The 23,696-nt window shown below is 33.3% G+C and overlaps 1 protein-coding gene and 1 long non-coding RNA gene across 3 annotated transcripts in view; one reads left to right on the forward strand and one right to left on the reverse strand.

The window, feature by feature from the left end:
* The window catches only part of LOC149779780 (replication protein A 70 kDa DNA-binding subunit-like), a 61,717-nt gene that overhangs the window by 26,960 nt on the left and 11,061 nt on the right, over nt 1–23,696 (forward strand). For both annotated transcript variants that reach the window (XM_089940648.1, XM_089940647.1), the window contains exons 6-7: nt 17,488–17,606; nt 21,803–21,872. In XM_089940648.1, coding sequence (XP_089796774.1) covers nt 17,488–17,606; nt 21,803–21,872 — 189 coding nt within the window. The remainder of the gene's footprint in view (nt 1–17,487; nt 17,607–21,802; nt 21,873–23,696) is intronic.
* Nucleotides 6,311–9,503, reverse strand: LOC149779781 (uncharacterized). The gene is made up of 2 exons (XR_016415712.1): nt 9,277–9,503; nt 6,311–8,473 (listed from the first exon to the last, which is right to left on the reverse strand). It is a non-coding gene; the product is annotated as an uncharacterized LOC149779781 (long non-coding RNA).

Here is a 23,696-nt window from a genome sequence, read left to right on the forward strand (position 1 = left end):
TATATGTTTGCTACTGAACTAAGGTAATTCTATTGGTAGAGCAAGTTGACTCATAGTCCAAAGGATGAATTTTCAGACTGGGTTGGCTGCGTAAGTGTGTCCTTGGGAAAACAGTTGGCTCCTATTTTCACATTGTGATAAAGTACCATCTAATCCAAACTACAATTATGTATTTTGTCTTTACCTTGTAAAACGAATCTTTAAAAATCAACCTTACATAATGTCTCAAATGCTGTGATCAGAACAAAAAAAAATTCTACCAACTTTTCATTTCCATTTCAGGTTTCATTTTTCAACAGTTAAAACTGAGCCTGCTAACTTAAATTCAGTGGTCAACAGGAAGTGCATTGATTCAAACAGAACAATCTCCAAGTGAAAATATTGTTGCAGACTGGCAAATAATGAAATTCAGAAGCAGGAATGTCAATTACACGTTTTGTTTGCTTCGAATTTTCTGGAACAGTGAAGAATGGTCTTCATGTGAAGCAAATTTCCAGCAGTATCTTTCATTATGACCTTAAAGTGTTTAGAATAAATGTGATGTATTAATATAACAGGTACATACATACATACATACATACATACTCTAGTTGTCTTACCTTATTAAAAGATCACTAATTGAACTCAAATCATATGCTTATGATTATTAGATTTGAATATTGATCTTACTCTGTTTAATTCTTGTATTCAATAAAAACTAAATACTATAGTTGTTTTTTGTTGTTTTTGCTCATGTGAGCAAGATGCTGCTCACGTGAGCAAAATCTTGCTCACATGAGCGAGGTGTGGCTCACGTGAGCAAGGTGTGGCTCACGTGAGCAAGATATTGCTCTTGTTAACAATTCCTGCACATGTGATTTTCTTATTAGAATCTATTTGCTTACGTGAGTTCTACCTAATTTGCATGTTAAATTGCACATGAGACTAACCTGAGTTAGATCTCACATGAGAATCTCATGTGCAGAAGGGTAGGCAGTTTTGGTGTGGGAGCTAGCTGGTCTGAAGCTTTAGACCCAGATTATGTAATACCAAGGGATGATGATTACAACAAAATGCATGTAAGACTTGTAAAATACACATCTTCAAAGATTAGTGGTGGGGTTTAGCCCTCAAAAATATCTATTTCATGTGTTATATAGTTTTGTAGGTAATAATAATAGTAATAATAATAATAATAACAATAAAAGAGGGTAACACAATTAGCTAAGAACTAATCTACCTTGAGGCCCTCATACAAAGGAATTTATTTCTTTTAGCTGCATCTCTGAAGCCACTGGATATATTGGGTTTGGAAGTAGGAAATAGAGTGGGCATTTCTAATCTCAATTGGAATACTATTCCAGAGCAAAGCTCCAGAATATTGGAAACTTTTTTAAAAATAATTCCTCATTTGGTTTGGGAATTTTATACCGTTTGGTAGACATGGATCGCAGGTGGGGAGTATTGCAGGTAGCCTATACTGGAATAGTGACTATAAATATTCAGGAGCACTGTTATTGGATATCCTGTACATTAATTTGGCTTTTCTCAAATGGATTTGGTCTTTAATAGATAATATTTTTAATTTACCAGCTAAATTTTCCTTGCTTTCTTTCTGGACTGATATTAGGCCAAATGCTCTTTTTTGAAGATGTTCCGGCTGTGCTATGCTTTTATTATTTGAATTACCCCATACTGTATTACAGTAGTTGTTGTTGTTGTAGGGTTTAACGCCATTCTTCAGCACACAATAGGCTATATGTGGTGGCCAGTATAATTGGTGGAGGAAGAACCCTGGAAAACCCAGGGAAGAACCACCGGCCCACGAGAAGCTACTGGCAGGCTTTCTCATGTAACCATGTTGGCCGAGCCTGTGACTCAAACTCACACAGACAGAGGTGAGATGGCAGTGATCTGTAACGGTGAGTGCTTTAAACCACTCGGGGCCCCGTATTACAGTAGTCAAAATGGGGTTTTATGTAACTGTTATATAATAGTTTTCTGTACCTTTCAGAGAGATGTCTTAACCTACTAAACTTGAATTAACTTTTTTACTGATATGTTTGATACATTCAGTCCATGGTTATTATCTACCAAAACACCAAGTAGTCTATCATGTCAGACCATTTGCAAAGTTTTATCCTTCCATGTCAGACATAGTTCATCATTATCAAGATTTGTCCTTCTTTGCCATGTTGAGATAAGTAATATTTTAGTTTTACCAGTATTTACCACCATGCCATTGCATGTGCACCAGTTGTCCAGTTTGTTTAGGGCATCCTGTTAAGATTTTTTCCAGTTTATGCTTTGTGTTTTGGATGTCTGAGAATGTTGTGTCATCTGCATAGAGATCTGTAGATGATATTGAGTCTCTCAGTAAAAGTGGTAGGTCATTAATAAATAAAATGAATAGTAATGGACCTAGAATTGAGCCTTGTGGTACTCCATATCTAATTGTTCCAGGTTCAGACAAAACATTATTTATGTAAACATGATCTCTCACTTAAGTACATGTATGAAGAAAACCCTCTAATTATGCTTTCATCACATTGGTAGACTTTCAGTTTCTTCAAAAGGATTTCATGATCGACCATGTCAAAAGTTTTCCTGAAATCTACAAATACAGATCCTACCTTGGTCAAGTGCTTGAAGCCATTTACCAGTTAGGGAGATGAAGGCAGTCTCACTGGAATGTTTCTGTCTAAAGCCTGATTGATTAGGGTGTAACAGCAAGTGTTTGGTTAAATATGACATGAATGAGTCATGGATATGTTTTTCGATTAATTTTGACAAGCTTGGTAGTATGGAGATTGGACGGTAGTTATCAGCATCATCATTAGAACCAAATTTGTGAATAGAAGTTACTTTTGCAGTTTTTTTTCATATTTTAGGGACAGATGAGGTTGCAATACTTAAATTAATTATGAATGTTATGCTATCAGAAATAGCAGAGGCAGAAGATTTAATGAGTTGTGGACCAATCTGATCAAGTCCTGTAGCTTTCTTGGTATCAAGTTCATTGAGACATTTTTTAACAAAGTTTTTTGATACTGGTGGGATAGAGAAAAATACCTCCTTAGAGATTTTGCTGCTGCAGAACTTTGTTTATTAAAGAGGTTTTCTATCACTGCTTCTTTTAACTTTGTGGTAATGTTGGTGAAAAAATCATTGAAAACATTTGCAGTGTCAGTGTCATCAGTGACTGGTGTCATTTACCAGAAATGCAGTGTATCCCCCAGGGGTGTAAAATTGAGGGTACAAAAAAAACCTAGGTGTCAAAACTGGGGGTCAAATAAAAAATGTGGTGGTCAAAAATGTACTGACAAATTTTCATATGACTTGTACTTTTTCAGCTTGAAATAGGATATTGCAACTTGCACATCATACTCTCTCTCTCTCTAAACATACAACTACACCAACATGAACAATTAACAAACAAATGCATTGTCCATTCAAAGAATAATTAGTTCATTTTTCTTTTTTAACAGTCTCCTCAACAATATTGTAGCCCAACACATTACATATAAGCCAATACAAAAAGCCAAACAAATCTTTTTAACCAAATGGGAGTTAATTTACTGCCTTTCATCAAATGTGTACTATCATAGTTTCATTGTACTTTGCCCTAGAACACATTTATCCAAATATCAAGGAGGATACTGATTCATCTTCTTTCTAATAAGTTACACTTGAACTTTAAGATCTTTCTTTTATTGCAGTAAAAGTTAAAAACCAATAAAATCTGCAATGACCCGCTGACTTTGTAATCCAAATAACACATTTGTCTCTGCAAGTTTACTGATTTCTATGTTGTGAAATAATGTCTTAGGTTATAATGTGTTCTCCAGATAGCTTATGGCGAACGAGGGCCCAATGCATTGGGTATTAAATAAATTATGAACATATTATGAAAATCCTTTGTGTCAAAAAATCCGCATGGTAACAAAATGTGTGCTTCAATTTTCTCCAGCATGCGTACCTGACGCACAAATGTGCGTAAAGGGAAACACTGGAAATGAGTGAATTTTATTTGTCTGATCCTTGTATGTTCCTCCAGTGAGTTCATTGAAGACTTTAGCTTTTTTAATCATATTTTATTTCTCCTTTCTTTATATTGTGCATAGTTTCCCATAGCCTTAAATTGGTGTCTTGTTTTCATAGCATCTAGGATTTTAGTAGGTTGGATCTCATTCTTTACTTGATGTACTTACAGTGGTGCATGCTTAGAGACTATATCCATAAATTAGCCAGTCCACACCCTCAGAGCTTTGCCTGTGTCATCCAAATTTTTTATCATATTCCATGGAACTTTACATAGGTCATTGCGAAATTGTTCTTCATTAAAATTCTTGAGCAATCTGTAAGTGATAGTTTTGTGTATTTTTCTTATTTCACTTGCATTTAACCTTTCCTGTCAACATTTGGTACATTAACACAAGCCACATTGTCTGGACATAGGTTGGTATAAATGTGATCAACAGGAGTGCTTGATTTTTCTGTTACCCTTGTAGGCTCATTTATCAGCTGGTCTAGGCCTAATGATTCAATAAATCCCATCCAGTTGTTCCTTATTTGAGTATTGTGATGATAAAAAAAAACACAAACGCCGATACACTTTTCGTCATCTAAATGTAACAGACACTGGTGCTCTCAATGTGCAAACATAAGAGAAAGTACTTCTTTCAGTAGTGCTAATAACAAAAGATGTATTTTCTCTACGCGATAACACTAACTGCATATCAGCTGATGTGATTTATTTAATAACCTGTAAAAAATGTAGCATGCAATATGTTGGACAAACACTACAACAAGTTTCTAAGAGAATGAATAATCATCGCTTTCATATAAAAAATTATAGAGATCCTCAGTTTTCCTCTAATGTTTCAACACACTTTAACACCAATAATCACTCTCTACTTGATTTTTCTTTCATGCCAATAGATATTGTGCATTGTGACATGAATAGACTCATAAAAGAAACTTATTGGATTCATAAGTTAGATACTCTGTATCCTAATGGACTTAATGCTAATGCACTATATAAAATTGTATAATTTAAATTGATATATTGTATATCCTTTATAACAATATAATTATATGTATGACTGTTTGTCTCTAGTTTATTTTATTATTTGAGTATTGAGAAGGTCATTATTTACATTGCCAAGTATATATGTTTCTTTCTCCTGTGCAAGATCATTTTCCATTTGTTTCAAAAAATTATCATTCCAAATTCCTTTGTAGGAAGGTGGCCTATAAATGAAACCAACTAGGAATGATACTGCATTATTTTGAGAAATTTCCACCCAGATACTCTCAATTTCATGCGACTCCAAGTCAAGTCACCTTTCAGCATTTACATCTTCCCTAATGTATGCAACAAGACCTTCCCTGCTGTCTCTGTCCCTACGTAATGGTTTATTGTAGCCTCGACAGTGAAATAGATTATTGTTGTGGTTAGCATTTAATTTGGTTTCAGTGAATCCTAAAACATGTATATTATTTTCCTTGGAAGACAACATTAACTTAATCTGGTCTGTTCTTACCACTATACTTTGTACATTTAACACATTAACCCCTAGCGATGAGTTAACGTGGCAGGAGGTAGTAGCCTACTGCAAGCTCTGTAGCGCCATTGTCATGCATGATACACTAAAATGGGTGGTATTATAGAAAGGTAGACAGATGTAGCTCTACAATGATACCAAAAAATCTGGAATGTCTAGTCGCACTACAAAATACAGAGGGAAGAACCTCATTTTTGGGACCCAGTATTTTTCTACCCAAAATTCACCTGTGGTCAGAATCCGGTTTTGTGTCTGAATTTTAAACTTTTTGGTCTCAGATACAAGGCAAACTGGTATGAACTGCAAATAGACAGATGAACCTTTGCAAAAAGTAGGATAAGATGGGCATTTGAAATAAAGAGTGGTCTCAATAAAAAAATAATGGATCTGTTTAACACAAAAAACAAAACAAAAAATCCAACTTTTACCCTTCTGCTCATGCGCGAGCCAAATAGCCAATGAAAAATGATGTTTCTAACACAGCTAGGCGGTATGTTATTGAAAGATTACCTGAGATTCAGTGTTTTTGGATCTATTCAGAAATAGCTTTCAAAATGTGTTTCCTACTCGATTTTCAGGCGAAAATGACAAAAACCTCCAGGGGTTAATGTGTTAAGTGACCTATGTTAAAACCTTTTGTATTTATTTTCATATCAATTAGATGTATGTCATCATGCAATGGGGTACTCACTGAGATTGTCTCCATACTACTTTTAAAGTAATTGTGAGATAATTAATAATTGGGAAATAAATTATTTTCAATAAACCTTTTAATTGCTTTATTCTCAAAAAAATATAATGGATATTGCATTATTTGTCAAATTTAAAAGTTAATTTCCATATGGAAAACATCTATAGCATCTTAATATAGAAGCAATGAAGTATAAATATTGATCACATTCTTTTAAATAGTAATTCTTAAATGCAGACATTTTTTAAAATTTTGCAACCTCATCAGTGCTCTAAACTATTGGTATTCTGCTTGTCTGAGGTTAGAAATTTTTTGTCAGACTGTTTTTATAATTTGAGTAATCCAGTGGCAGGTAAAGTTTCAGTTGTTGCCACTCGAAGAAGGATTAGTGAAGTCTCAGAAGGACTAGTAAATTTCTTAATCTCCTAGTCCTTCTGGCTACACAGAAATGTATGCTAAATTCTAGGCCTGCTGATACTATAAATATCACGACATGGGAACTTGAAATGTGAAATATACTGAAGGAAACAGTCAGATAAGGGAACATGTAATCACAGTTCATGAAAATATAATTACATCTCTGATTACCATATTTACCATATGTTTTGGGACATTACAAAAGTTGGGACAGCCTTAATGTTTGGTTGACCTAAATTATCTTTTAAAATAATTTTTAATGCTCTATAAGTTTTGGGACAATTTATTTCAGTAATTTATTTTTCATTTTGAAAGCAGTGACTAGTATTCAGCTTCTGAGCTGCTTTAATTGGCATGGTTTCTTTGTTCTGAGCGGATGACTAATTAGTTAATCTCTGATCCCAAACCAAAATTGCAAGCTTGTTTTAAAGCTTGCAGCGAGCTTATTTATAAAGCTTGCGGCAAGCTTGTATTTGGAACATTGCAGCAAGCTTGTGCAAGATTATTTAACAAAAGTGTCATAAGCATGCACAAGCTTAAGCTTGTGCAAGCTTAAGCTTGCACAAGCATGCACAAGCTTGTTATTTATTTACCTAGTACAAGTATACACAAGCTTGTGCAAGCTTGTTACTAGCTTGTTGCAAGCTTGCAGAGATTTCTTGCTACAAGCATCTGGGCTTTCATGATTGTGTTTTCCCCCCTTCCAAAAAAAACCCTGAAAATGTGATGGGGGGGTCTGGGAGTCCGAAGGCCCCTGTCCAAAAATGCATTTTAGACTCAACTGCTCCTGGTGGACCAAATTATCATAATATATTGCAAAGTTTTACTTCATTCCAATGAAGTAATCTGCATATTTAATGATTAAATAATGCAATCTTATAGTTGCAATGCAGTGGAAAACAAATCTGTTCCGCCAAAACATTAAGTTTAATTCCATTGTTCAAGTTTATTCATTCACTGCAAACTTACCCAAGGCTGCAGAAGCTTTATGTGTTCCCCTAGCTGCAAGTGTCATGCCCCTATGAAATGATCATGAATAATGAATGAACTGTTCATGAACTTGGTTCAAGAACCATTCATGAAAGTTCATCAAAAGGTTCATGAATTATTCTAGAATGTGCATGAACTGAAAACAGTCCACAAATTGTATCATCATCATTCATGAACAAGTGCATGAACATATTCATGAACTATGATGAACAAAGTTTCTCAATGATTCATGACTTCATGAACAGTGCCTATAAAACAAAATATGATTACCTGACAAGTCACAAATACCTATTCATCCTGAATCATACAATAACCTTAGATGGGGGATGGGGTTAATACAGTATAAAATGCAACATATTATCTTAAAAACTGTATTTGATTTCAGATAAATTTAAACTGACAAGTGATATTCTTTTTTTTTTACCCTTAGCAACACTTTTTGTATGTTCTGTAATTTTTCTTTGAAAAATGTTCAAGAGATATTGGGGCAGTTGCCTGCAATCAACTGTTGAAGCATATTTCATCGTCATGGGGCTGTCTTTCAGCTGGGGTTTTTCCTGACCAATCTTCTTCCAGAGACTGACCTGTCTGATAACTCTTTTGTGAAGATGTTCAGGGTCTATAATTTAATCAAATCCTGTCCATTGTCACTACTGAATGTCTCCTTCTGCAACTTAAGCTGTTCCATCCGATTACTGTTTGGATCTTTAACATTGTTGCAGCAGTCACAATTTAATGTCTCTTCCATCTTGAATCCTCCAGTTTTCAAATTTTCCTCCTTAACCTACAAACTTCATCCTCTAACAATTTTACTTTTCTGCTGTCTGGTCTGAAAAAAAGGTAAAGTTAGTTAATTACAGATAATCTCTGATCAACATTGTTTTTAGCTTTTAGCACATTATCATTGTACCCCACTTTACTTACTGGAATAATATGATCCAACTCAAAAATGATTTAATCCCTTACACATAATACTGAGCATTTATATTATTGCAGAATTTTGTCACTGTTTTATTTTAACTGAATCTGTCTAGCCATAGGTATAGTCACAGGAGACGGATGTTTTATTCAGTAAAATATTACATTTTTTTTGACAACATCGTTACACTAAATAACCGTATATATTACAGATAAAGGTTATTTCATGCTTTCAAATATTTTCGCCATTTTTTATTGATAAAACGCCAGACTTGCGTGGTATAGGCCCTTAGTATGTCACTAATGCATCCACTCCGACTCCGCATGTTGCGTATAGCTGCTTCCGGTTTCATCACGTTGTTACTTGCACTTTTATTGTGAACAGTTTCACGCATTAACTATTTTCTTAAGGTTTTTTTTTTTTAAATTCCAAATTACATCAGATTATAGAAATAGTGATGTCATGTAAAAGAAAACGATCTCGAACATCTCATCTCCTATCGATATCGTACCACGTCTGGTATCGAGAACTGGGGGGTGGGGGTGATAATGTTTAGTGATTTTCAAAACTTCGATGAGCAAGTTTAAATTAGGTCTGAACAAAATCGTGTCATTGGCTTGGTTATAAATAATATGATGACATATATAAACCAATAAAATATCCAAATAACTTCTACTGAAATAATCACGAATGACCAAGAAAAAGATACTCACCGTAATTTTGGTCATCCAGGCTTGGTACGCTTTTCCGCCTAATTTTGCTCTCACCAAATCATTTCCTTCATATTCTTCAAAATCGCTTCTCTGCACTTCTACTTACTTTAAAAAAATGATATTGAAAATATTCTCATCTGTCCATTCCATGGAGTCCACGGTTTTTGTTCGAGGTTTTTGCCTAACCATCTGCATGATCTTTGGTTTCTGAGGAAGCTTAACTGTTGAAATCGATCACGTATATTAACCAATCATATCACGTCTTTTTTCAAAGTCATCCAATCAGAATAATCGTTGTTAATATATTTCGGTTTTTACTGCAAATTGGCAACCAGTGACTAAGTCAATAGAATATGCAGTTTTTAACAGTAATGGAGAGAAGAAAAAAAACGTTAGGACAAAGTCATTGAAAGCTTTTTAAAGCAATTACATTTTGTTGATGCTAGCCAGAAAATATTTTCCTATATTAATCCAGAAATACTCAGGTTAAGTAAACAAGTATTGAATTAAAGATCTGTATGAACATTTATACAGTATATCATTTAAAAAAAAGAAGAAAAAATTCACCTTTATTTAAATTTCACTAATATTGTGAAAAGTTTGTATGATAAATTTTCATGAACATTTTATGAATATAATGATATAGATATTTAATATACATTTTTTAAGAAATACCGTGGTATTGCATCAAAGTACTTGAATTGTTCATGAACCATTAGTTCATGACATTTCAGGAACTTCAAAGATATTATAATAGTTCATAAAAATTCATCAGTGTGTTCATGAACTTCAAGTACATGATTCATCAAAATTCTTGAAGTTCGTGAACTTAGTTGAGGAACTTCCATGAACACTTCATGATTGTTCATCAAGTCATAAATTTGTTTTTGTAGGGGCGTGACAGTGATGGTGCCTGCTACTTGGATACATGGTCTCAAACTTTCACTAGCAATGGATATATATATATATATATATATATATATATATATATATATATATATATATATATATGAAGAAACTTGTTGCAAGCTAGTTTAAATTTACTTTCTGAAACATACAAGAAAGCTTGCGCAAGCTAGTTTTACTTTCAGAAGAAAACAAGCTTGCACAAGCTAATTTTACTTTTTGAAGAAAACAAGTAAGCTTGCGCAAGCTAGTTTTACTTTATGAAACAAACAAGAAAGCTTGTGCAAGCTAGTTTTAATTTCTGAAGCAAACAAGAAAGCTTGTACATGCTTGCGCAAGCTTGTGCAAGCTTGCGGTTATATCCAGCTATCTTGCCTAAGCCTGCACTTGCTTGTACAAGCTTGCGCAAGCATCCATGTTAGCTTATAAACATCAAACTAGCTTATCGCAAGCTTACCGCAAGCTTGCCACAAGCTTTCAGCAAGGATGCATTTTGGTTTGGGATCATGCTGGTTGAGCAATGCAAAGTGAAGAGGTCAAATTAACATATTAGTTCAGGCATGAATTCAGGCATGGAGTGAGTGTTGTCATTAATTTCTCATTATGGAAGTCTGGAACAAATATTTCAGGTTAATTTTTTAGGTTTTGTAAGTTTTGGGAAAATAAAAAATAATTAATTTTTCCTCTTCTAAGATTTTGTAAGTTAATTATGGTATATCATATTTATAGGTTACTGCATTAGTATGGGAAAATATGAACGAGTTTTCAGAATGAATACTGCACGAACTTGTGAGTGCAGTATATCCTTCCGACAGAACAAGTTCCTATTTTCCCATACAAATGCAGTAACCTTTTTATTATATGCTCATTTTTTTATTCTACCCAAGGTTTAATTATATAAACGAAATACACTATAAGAAACAACGTAAAGGAATGAATGCCGTATTCCAAACTAAATACACAAGCGCATATTTGACATTACAAAATGACATCATTATTAATGTGCACATAGCTCCGCCCAGATAAATTTGAACTTAGTCGCGCGGTCAACATAACTTTGGAAAGAAAATGGTGTGTCTAGTTAAAATTGAAATTTGCAGTCATATTGTGAATGAATGGGCATTGCAACGGCTTTTCCATTTGATCTAGAGTGAATATATTTTGGTATTTTGTTTCGATTCGACGAAAGTTTGTGATTTTGGACTGGATTCATCTGTGCAAATAATACATGAAATACATCTGATTGAGTGGCATGGGAGAAGATTGTTTATGTCTGCAAATGTGTTTCTGTTTTTGTCATTCAATGTTTGAAATCATAATGTGGGAAAAGTATGATGTCTTTCAAGTGCAATTTTCAAAAAGACGCTATGGAATTTAATGTGTATTTCATTTTGAGTGCAGTAAGGAGGATGCAATTGCACTTATATTCGAAATTACAGCACACTTTCGAAATGTGTAATCCAGATTGAAAACCTATGACATGGCTCATGTAATTCGGTATTGCAGAATTAAGAAAAAACATTTTGAGGAAATTCAGGATGTAAAACAGTAAGTATATTTTATTTCGCCATTCTTATCACAAGGTAAAGAAGACAGTATATGCCTTTTAACTTGTATGTTATTTGTAAGGACATAATCATCCATCTTTTATATAATGTAGCTAGCCTAAATCCGTAACATTCTATCAATGAAGAATGTGTCAAAACAGCTGGGTTTTTTTTTTTTTTTTTGCAGTCCACGTAACATGTTTTAGTTCATTCAGAAACAAATTTAAATAACCACAACATAAAGAGCCTCTTACACAAGTGTACATGATTTGTTTACAAATCAAGAGTGCTGGTGTCTGCGTCATTGTTTGTTTACAATAGAAAGTACTTCCTTCATTCACGTCAATGCTATATGTGTATTGTCGCGCACATTCAGTATCGGGGAATATTGAACGATTCGGACAATGTAAAGTTAACGGAAAAAAATGAGCATATAATAATAAATTCTAAGGTGCTGCCCACAGAATATGTTGTGCTTCTGGTCAAAATATTTCATATTGTGTACCGAGAAATCCATTTAATCCCTGTCACAATTTTTGTCACACCCGCCTTAGTGGGAAAGGTGAGATGCAGCAGTTACTTTTCTGCAATTGTTGGCAGCATTATCACAAACAGTTTAAGATTTTGTTTTAAAAAATAGCAAATATTTCCAGAATCATAGATTCTCCTCATACTTGGGATGAATCGTTTTGTACACAAGCACATGCAAAATGTTCTGCACACAAGCACTTGCAAAATATTCTGTAAACAAGCACATGCAAAATGTTCTGTAAACAAGCACATTCAAAATGTTCTGTACATAAGCACGTACAAAATGTTCTGTAAACAAGCACGTACAAAATGTTCTGTAAACAAGCACATACAAAAGGTTCTGTAAACAAGCACATGCAAAATGTTCTGTAAACAAGCACATTCAAAATGTTCTGTAAACAAGCACATACAAAATGTTCTGTAAACAAGCACATACAAAATATTCTGTAAACAAGCACATGCAAAATGTTCTGTAAACAAGCACATACAAAATGTTCTGTAAACAAGCACATTCAAAATGTTCTGTAAATAAGCACATAAAAAATGTTCTGTAAACAAGCACATGCAAAATGTTCTGTAAACAAGCACATGCAAAATGTTCTGTAAACAAGCACATACAAAATGTTCTGTAAACAAGCACATGCAAAATGTTCTGTAAACAAGCACATTCAAAATGTTCTGTAAATAAGCACATACAAAATGTTCTGTAAACAAGCACATTCAAAATGTTCTGTAAACAAGCACATTCAAAATGTTCTGTAAACAAGCACATACAAAATGTTCTGTAAACAAGCACATGCAAAATGTTCTGTAAACAAGCACATTCAAAATGTTCTGTAAATAAGCACATACAAAATGTTCTGTAAACAAGCACATGCAAAATGTTCTGTAAACAAGCACATGCAAAATGTTCTGTAAACAAGCACTTGCAAAATGTTCTGTAAACAAGTACATGCAAAATGTTCTGTAAACAAGCACATACAAAATGTTCTGTACAGAATGTTCTGTAAACAAGAACATACAAAATGTTCTGTAAATAAGCACATACAAAATGTTCTGTAGAGAATGTTCTGTAAACAAGAACATACAAAATGTTCTGTAAACAAGCACATACAAAATGTTCTGTAAACAAGAACATACAAAATGTTCTGTAAACAGACACATGGAAAATGTTCTGCAAACAAGCACATGCAAAATGTTATGTAAACAAGCACATGCAAAATGTTCTGTACAACATGTTCTGTAAACAAGCACATACAAAATGTTATGTAAATAAGCACATACAAAATGTTCTGTAAACAAGCACATGCAAAATGTTCTGTAAACAAGCACATTAAAAATATTCTGTAAACAAGCACATGCAAAATGTTATGTAAACAAGCACATACAAAATGTTCTGTAAACAAGCATATACAAAATGTTCTGTAAACAAGCACATACAGAATGTTCTGTAAACAAGCACATTAAAAATATTCTGTAAACAAGCACATGCAAAATGTTCTGTAAACAAGCGCATACAAAATGTTCTGTAAACAAGCACATACAAAATGTTCTGTAAACAAGCACATGCAAAATGTTCTGTAGAAAATGTTCTGTAAACAAGCACATGTAAATGTTCTGTAAACAAGCACATGCAAATTGTTCTGTAAACAAGCACATACAAAATGTTCTGTAAACAAGCACATGCAAAATGTTCTGTAAATATGCACATACAAAATGTTTTGTAAATAAACACTTAAAAATATTCTGTAAATAATCAAATGAAAAATGTTTTGTAAATAAGCACATACAAAATGTTCTGTAAACAAGCACATACAAAATGTTCTGTAAACAAGCACATACAAAATGTTCTGTAAACAAGCACATACAGAATGTTCTGTAAACAAGCACATTAAAAATATTCTGTAAACAAGCACATGCAAAATGTTCCGTAAACAAGCACATACAAAATGTTCTGTAAACAAGCACATACAAAATGTTCTGTAAACAAGCACATGCAAAATGTTCTGTAGAAAATGTTCTGTAAACAAGCACATGTAAATGTTCTGTAAACAAGCACATGCAAAATGTTCTGTAAACAAGCACATACAAAATGTTCTGTAAACAAGCACATGCAAAATGTTCTGTAAATATGCACATACAAAATGTTTTGTAAATAAACACTTAAAAATATTCTGTAAATAGTCAAATGAAAAATGTTTTGTAAATAAGCACATACAAAATGTTCTGTAAACAAGCACATACAAAATGTTCTGTAAACAAGCACATACAAAATGTTCTGTAAACAAACACATACAAAATGTTCTGTAAACAAGCACATACAGAATGTTCTGTAAACAAGCACATTAAAAATATTCTGTAAACAAGCACATGCAAAATGTTCTGTAAACAAGCACATGCAAAATGTTCTGTAAACAAGCACATACAAAATGTTCTGTAAACAAGCACATGCAAAATGTTCTGTAGAAAATGTTCTGTAAACAAGCACATGTAAATGTTCTGTAAACAAGCACATGCAAAATGTTCTGTAAACAAGCACATACAAAATGTTCTGTAAACAAGCACATGCAAAATGTTCTGTAAATATGCACATGCAAAATGTTTTGTAAATAAACACTTAAAAATATTCTGTAAATAATCAAATGAAAAATGTTTTGTAAATAAGCACATACAAAATGTTCTGTAAACAATCACATACAAAATGTTCTGTAAACAAGCACATGTAAAATGTTATGTAAAGAAGCACAGACAAAATGTTCTCTAAATAAGCACATACAAAATGTTCTGTAAACAAGCACATGCAAAATGTTCTGTAAACAAGCACATGCAAAATGTTCTGTAAATAAGCACATACAAAATGTTCTGTAAACAAGCACATGCAAAATGTTCTGTAAATAAGCACATACAAAATGTTCTGTAAAGAAGCACATACAAAATGTTCTGTAAATAAGCACATACAAAATGTTCTGTAAACAAGCACATGCAAAATGTTCTGTAAACAAGCACATACAAAATGTTCTGTAAACAAGCACATACAAAATGTTCTGTAAACAAGCACATACAAAATGTTCTGTAAACAAGCACATACAAAATGTTCTGTAAACAAGCACATACAAAAGGTTCTGTAAACAAGCACATACAAAATGTTCTGTAAACAAGTACATACAAAATGTTCTGTAAATAAGCACATACAAAATGTTCTGTAAAGAAGCACATGCAAAATGTTCTGTAAATAAGCACATGCAAAATGTTCTGTAAATAAGCACATGCAAAATGTTCGGTAAAGAAGCACATGCAAAATGTTCGGTAAATAAGCACATACAAAATGTTCTGTAAACAAGCACATGCAAAATGTTCTGTAAATAAGCACATACAAAATATTCTATAAACAAGTACATACAAAATGTTCTGTAAACAAGCACATACAAAATGTTCTGTAAACAAGCACATGCAAAATGTTCTGTAAATAAGCACATGCAAAATGTTCTATGAACAAGCACATAGAAAATGTTCTGTAAACAAGCACATGCAAAATGTTCTGTAAACAAGCACATACATAATGTTCTGTAAACAAGCACATACAAAATGTTCTGTAAACGAGCACATGCAAAATGTTCTGTAAATAAGCACATACAAAATGTTCTGTAAAAAAGCACATACAAAATGTTCTGTAAATAAGCACATACAAAATGTTCTGTAAAGAAGCACATGCAAAATGTTCTGTAAATAAGCACATGCAAAATGTTCGGTAAAGAAGCACATGCAAAATGTTCTGTAAATAAGCACATACAAAATGTTCTGTAAACAAGCACATGCAAAATGTTCTGTAAACAAGCACATGCAAAATGTTCTGTAAACAAGCACATGCAAAATGTTCTATAAACAAGCACATACAAAATGTTCTGTAAACAAGCACATGCAAAATGTTCTGTAAAGAAGCACATGCAAAATGTTCTGTAAATAAGCACATACAAAATGTTCTGTAAACAAGCACATGCAAAATGTTCTGTAAATAAGCACATACAAAATGTTCTGTAAACAAGCACATGCAAAATGTTTTATAAACAAGCACATACAAAATGTTCTGTAAACAAGCACATGCAAAATGTTCTATAAACAAGCACATGCAAAATGTTTTGTAAACAAGCACATACAAAATGTTCTGTAAACAAGCACATGCAAAATGTTCTGTAAACAAGCACATGCAAAATGTTCTGTAAATAAGCACATACAAAAAGTTCTATAAACAAGTACATACAAAATGTTCTGTAAACAAGCACATACAAAATGTTCTGTAAACAAGCACATACAAAATGTTCTATGAACAAGCACATGTAAATGTTCTGTAAATAAGCACATGCAAAATGCTCTGTAAATAATCACATGAAAAATGTTTTGTAAATAAGCACATACAAAATGTTCTGTAAACAAGCACATACAAAATGTTCTGTAAACAAGCACATGCAAAATGTTCTGTAAACAAGCACATGCAAAATGTTCTGTAAATAAGCACATGCAAAATGTTCTGTAAACAAGCACATGCAAAATGTTCTGTAAACAAGCACATGCAAAATGTTCTGTAAACAAGCACATGCAAAATGTTCTGTAAACAAGCACCTGCAAAATGTTCTGTAAACAAGCACATACAAAATGTTATGTAAACAAGCACATACAAAATGTTTTGTAAACAAGCACATGCAAAATGTTCTGTAAATAAGCACATACAAAATGTTCTGCAGATCTGCATTTTCACACCTACCTTGCAGTTTATGAGTTCATGCAGCATGGTAAGTTAAGATCCAAGGGTAATAATTTGATAGTGAATTGTCTTTTTTGAATTGTTTTAAACGTTAATGACCTAATTTTCATGTTTCTGCATACACGTGTACTGCTAAATAATTCATAAGTACTTAGAGACTTTGTAATATTTTGTATGTACATTTATTACAAAGCAGTTTTGTGTCCAAGTAAATGGCTTTCAACATTCCATATATTATTTAGAAAATATGATAGTGAGATTAGTTACAGAAAAAAATAAACTACAAACTTTTCATCTGTGTTAAGGGCAAGGTGCTCCTTCGCCACAGGAGACCCAGAGGTGCTTGAAGTTCCAAGCTCCGCAAATGATAATGACTTCCCCATTCTCAAAGCTGAGTGAGTTTACAGAGTAACTTAACTTGGCATATTGTTGATGATGACTAATAATGGAATTATGCTTACCTTATAGATGTTATTGGTGTTGTCAAGGACCACCAGCTTAAGACAATTGGAAAATGGAGCAGAATAGAAGTTCAGATTGTCGATCGGTCCAAAAATATGGTACCACTGACATTAAGTATGAAAGATGTAAGTGATTTTTTGTCATGTTTCCACCGATAGAAGCAGGGACATCTTATTTATATTCTCCAGCTTGTCTGTCTGTCTGTCTGTCTGTCATAGAAAGTTCATTTACACTGTTATGCAAAAACACTTAGACAACTGAAATTTTATCAGCATCATTCTATGCTTATGTAGATTACTTGAGTAGAATTTCCAGCTGTTAAACCAATATTTTGCAGTTTTTATATTTATTTGGGCAGGGGGGTGGGCTTGGATCATTTTTATTTGATCACATTAGAATGATTACCCAAAGAACCACTTCATATAAACAAAGGTAATTTTGTAGGCTTATATACATGACTCTGTAGATGACATAAAAGCTAATGTCATTTTCTTTAATTTGGCAGGGGGTGGGGGTGAATTTATTTTTTGGTAATAAAAGTTAAAGGATCATATGCAGAATGTCATTTATGTTCATGTGCTTGGGTCAAAAGTTAAAGGATCATATGCAGAATGTCATTCATGTTCATGTGCTTGGGTCAAAAGTTAAAGGATCATATGCAGAATGTCATTGATAATCATGTGATTAGGTCAAAAGTCAAAGGTTGTTATACAGAATGTCATTCATATTCATGTGATTAGGTCAAAAGCCAAAGGATCATATGCAGAATGTCATTCATGTTCATGTGATTAGGTCAAAAGTTCAAGGATCATATGCAGAATGTCATTTATGTTCATGTGATTAGGTCAAAAGTTAAAGGATCATATGCAGAATGTCATTCATGTTCATGTGATTAGGTCAAAGGTTAAAGGATCATATGCAGAATGTCATCCATGTTCATGTGCTTAGGTCAAAAGTCAAAGGATCATATGCAGAATGTCATTTATGTTCATGTGATTAAGTCAAAAGTCAAAGGATCATATGCAGAATGTCATTTATGTTCATGTGATTAGGTCAAAAGTCAAAGGATCATATGCAGAATGTCATTCATGTTCATGTGATTAGGTCAAAAGTTAAAGGATCATATGCAGAATGGCATTCATGTTCATGTGCTTAGGTCAAAAGTTAAAGGATCATATGCAGAATGTCATTTATGTGATTAGGTCAAAAGTCAAAGGATCATATGCAGAATATCATTCATGTTCATGTGCTTAGGTCAAAAGTTTTTTACTTTTGTGTTATTTAAACAATTTGTGTCAGCTTTTCAAGTATTTGGATTTTTTTATAGCTCAGATTATCATAGACCAGAAGAATTTATGAGATGGTTTGGCATTTTTTGGTCTTCCTATTAGCACAAGTTTGTTATGATCAGACATTACTACTCCTAAACTGCTTAGAGGATTGCCATGAATATTTGCAGTCTGATTCATTCTATGGTCCTAAATGAGAATGGTGCTGCTCTAATATCCAATATTGCTGCCAGTCAGCAGCCATCTTGAAAATCTAAAGCACTCTCCGTTATAGATCACTGCTATCTCACCTCTGTCTACGTGGGTTCGAGTCTAGGATTCGGCCAATGTGGGTATGTGAGAAAGCTTGCCAGTAGCTTCTCGTGGGTTGGTGGTTCTTCCTGGGGTTTTCCCGGGTTCTTCCTCCACCATTAATACTGGCTGCCATGCATAGTCTATCTTGTGCTGAAAAATGGCATTAACCCCATAACAACAACAACAACCATCTTGAAAATCTTGTTTTTAACATCAATTGTCGCTATTACTTTCTTTACCTTTTTTTGGACTAAAAATACCATCTTTCAAATCAGAAAATTCCATCGTTCTATTTGATTGAAAGTTCAAAGACAATCATGAGCAGAAAAAACATGACCCAGTCAGGTTATGATAATATCATATTCACATGCTATAAAGCTGTCTTTCTTAAATGTCATTGTTCACATTGGATGTGTTCATTTTTGTTTATGGACAAACTGCCTTTTCTCATGTCCCATGATGCATTCAGGCATTTAGATCTGTTTGTTTATACATGTATTATTCTAGTGAAAAATACTCTCAATACATTGTAAATTGAGTGTTTGAATAAACCTTATTGTTAGATTTGAGCTATATGTTGTGCCATTTTATCTGTTAGTACCATTTTTATAAGACTTTGGTATAAATTGCTCAAATTATATTATATCCTTCCATTTCTTTGCTAATAAGTAGGTAATAGTAACTTTAGTACCCCATATCATCAGTATAATTTATTTTGTGAGTTTCCAGAATTTTAGTACCCCATATCATCAGTATAATTTATTTTGTGAGTTTCCAGAATTTTAGTACCCCATATCATCAGTATAATTTATTTTGTGAGTTTCCAGAATTTTAAGGCAGGTATTATTTACAAATTGCTTCACATACAGAATTTTTGTGGCCTCCATATCTGTATTGAATAAAAGAATATGCTTAACTGCATTATTTCATAGGATTGAATATATAAGACACTCTTCTGAGCTCTCACACCATTCATTCTCATCAATAGTCTTGTAGAGGTCACACACCATTCATTCTCATCAATAGTCTTTTGAAGGTCACACACCATTCATTATCATCAATTAGTCTTGTGGAGGTCACACACCATTCATTCTCATCATTAGTCTTGTGGAGGTCACACAGCATTCATTATCATCAATAGTCTTGTGAAGGTCACACACCATTCATAATCATCAGTAGTCTTGTGGAGGTCACACCATTAATTCTCATCATTAGTCTTGTGGTGGTCACACACCATTCATTCTCATCAACAGTCTTGTGGAGGTCACACAGCATTCATTATCATCAATAGTCTTGTGAAGGTCACACACCATTCATCATCATCTTTAGTATTTTTTTATTGCTTTCCGTTTCAGGAACTTTTCCTTTGAAGGAATAAAAATATGTCAGAAAAAACCCCAGATTCTTTCAGTAGCTTCGCTCCCTGTCAAGATCCCCAGTCTCAGTATCTGTGCTGGGATGATCAAGTTAGCATTCTGAGACTGCCCAGTTAGGACTTTCCAGTCTATTTGGCTGCTTCTAACTTAGGTACCCAAGTCACAGTGATTAACTGCTCAATTAAGCAGTAACTAGGCGACAGTTATTCAGTTCTTAATTTTTAGACAATATTTTAACACTCCTAACCAGCTTATTATTCTTAGCAGTACCTCCAGGAGTAATTCCATAACTGCCTTAGCAGTTATTTTATTAGCAGTTGCAAGTAACTGTTAAGGGAAAATTTGGCAGTTTTTTAAATTTAAAAGTATCTTGCTGTTTATTTTTTTGCAGTTTCCACTAACAGTAAAGCAACTGCTAAAAATGGTTATAATGAGATCATTCTGATAGCATTTATTATTTGTATTTCCATTCTTATGGATCTATGAATATGTTGAATAACAAATCCATTTAAATCTCCAAAGATGGAACATTGTTTGCAAAAAGTGGACTGTTTGCTAGGAATGAGCTGATATATGTTAATTGTCAGTTAGAGCATCTGCCTTGGAATCAGGAGGTTGCTGATTTAAACCCCGTCCGAGTCATACCAACAATGTTTTATAAAAATGGTACTAACAGCAGCCTTGCTAGGTACTCAGCATTAAGAAGTTAGTGTTAGGACTGGTCAGCCTGGTGTCAGAATAATGTGACTGGGTGGGACATCATGCATGCTACTTGTCTCCGGCATGATGCCCCAGTGTTAATAAGACATCACTATAAACTGCCATACTGCAGACATCATAGAAATATAACTGAATTTTTTTTAAAGCTAAATTAAAAATCCAAATCACACACACATGTTCATTGTCATATGTTATGCTGAATATAGGCCTGGAAAGTTTGCCACAAAATTAAAAGGCACTTCTCTGCATATTCTAATTGATCCCATGCCTAAGTCATATATTTTTACATCTGTCCCTAGTAAAAACAGGACTAAAATATCCTTATTTTACCAAAACTTTTGGTACTTCACAAAATCACAGGGATATTTTATGAGCATAATTGAAACTCTTATTGTATTATAGTATCAGTCTGGAATCAGGTGTCATTGTTTTTTTAGTAAGACTGTAAGTAGTATAGTGATGAATGTACTGTGTTGAGTAAAGTGATGACAAAGATATTTTCTCTGAATAGATGTGAGGGTTTTTGGGTGGTCAGGGGTTATTTGCACTCCTTTTTATACTAAGGTATATCATGTTCTTGCCTGTACAGTTTGACTGCTTTCTGGTGCAAATTTATAGTAATTTTTTTCTTTTGATTAAAAGGTTGAAAATCTTGACTTGAGTGGAAACCCAGTGATTGCAGTCAAAGGGGCATGGCTGAAAAATTCAAATGGTAAGTATCATTATCAGAATAATTATCCACATGTTTTTGGTTATATACCAGAAGATCTTGTGGGATGGCTGATGTCTTTCATCCTTCTGTCCAGTAACACAAGTTTGTTATTTCAGCTCTTCCTAAGCTACTTAGAGAAATGTGGCGAAACTTTGCACATACATTCATCCCAAGTTCTAGTTTGTCGTAAATGAATGTAGTCCTGCTGAAATATTCAATATGGCCACCAGAGCAGCCATCTTGAAAATGTTGTTATTGCTCCTACTGAATGTTTAGTTTCACTGGTCTACATTTCATTTGGCTGAAATGCAATGGAATCCAGGAATGCCAGAATCCGATTAAGTTGACGTATGCTTCTTTCATGAAATGAATAAAAATATATTAATATTGAAGAATGTGTTGAGTCAGCTTCATTTTATTCAAGATACTTATAATCATTTTAACAAATTTCAGCATTCCTGACTTCCTTCACATTCCAGCTAAATGAAATGTAGGCCAACAGAACTTGAAAGTACATCCAGTTGCTTGTGTGAGAATTTGAATTTATTAGAAAAAGATATCATAGTAAGCAAAGTCTGACTAAAACATTATGACTTTAATTTGTAGAATAAGTGTTGATATGGGCTGCCAAGAGTATGATATGTTCCTGAAAATTTGACTGCTGGTTCTGATATTAGTCAATATCAGAACATGCTAAACAGTGATGTTATTTAGGCAGTAAGACCTTGACCCCCAAAACATAAATACCGGGGTTGATGTCATACATATAGGACTAGTGTTATGTATATTTGATTTAATTATATTTGATTTAATATATATTTATTTCAATTTAATTGTTTTTGTCAGTTTTAATTTTTTATAGTTTTCATTACATGCTATTGTAATGTAAATTTACTCACTAGAGATGATACTTTTTTCAGAAAATAATTTGACCTTGACCAATCGTTTTATAAACACCAGGTGTTGATCTAGATCCTGACCTTGATTGAAAATTAGTAGCAACCATGTAAAGAAGTTATATTTTTATTTTTAAATGATTGGTTGTTGTCGAGGTCATGATGGGTCTACGTGTTTAAGATGTAAACAATTTTGTTTTATTTCTTAGAGTAAAATGATTGGTTTTCAGGGCCACACTGGGTGGACTTGATCTTTAACAAGTACCTAATTTCTACGAGCTTCAAGAACATGATCACGTCACCCCCTTTTTATGTTTTAGAGAATTATTCTCAGTAAAAGTTGGGCCGTTACACTGGAAGGTTGGAGTTATTTCATATTACTTGGATTGGAGTTGTTTCAAATTACTTGGATTCAGAAGGATTAATTATGTTTTTTTCTTCTGGAAAATGCATGTGCTTATGTGAAATTCTTAATCAAAGACATTTCTTATAAGAAATTTATTTAGATTTCCAAAACTGGAGTGATAATTCTTGTTTCTGCAAGGAACTGTAGAATTCAACACAACATATTTCAGCATACGTCATCGTCTTCCATCTGGGATTCTTCGTTGGGATTTGAACTTGAAATCAGTGGAACATTTTGTTATTAGGATTACTAAAATTTTATTCTTGAAATATTCTTGGATTATTTTTGGATTTGATTCTATAAAACCGTAAGTTCAGAATTTTTCATTTTTACAGAATTTTTCCAGGGAAATAAATTATTGTATTTTTTTTCAAAGCTTCTTGTTATCACTCTTTCTGGTGTTACTGTTTATTCAAGCCTAAACACTTGACATAAGACTAGTCTGAAAGTGGAATAGTCTTAATTAGATGCAGCCTTTTCATTAATTTAGTAGTTCAAAGGTAATGCAAGTGTCATTTGTGT

Source organism: Sinohyriopsis cumingii, chromosome 17, assembly GCF_028554795.1.
Source record: "Sinohyriopsis cumingii isolate HCF-2022 chromosome 17, ASM2855479v2, whole genome shotgun sequence".
NCBI lineage: Eukaryota > Metazoa > Mollusca > Bivalvia > Unionida > Unionidae > Sinohyriopsis > Sinohyriopsis cumingii.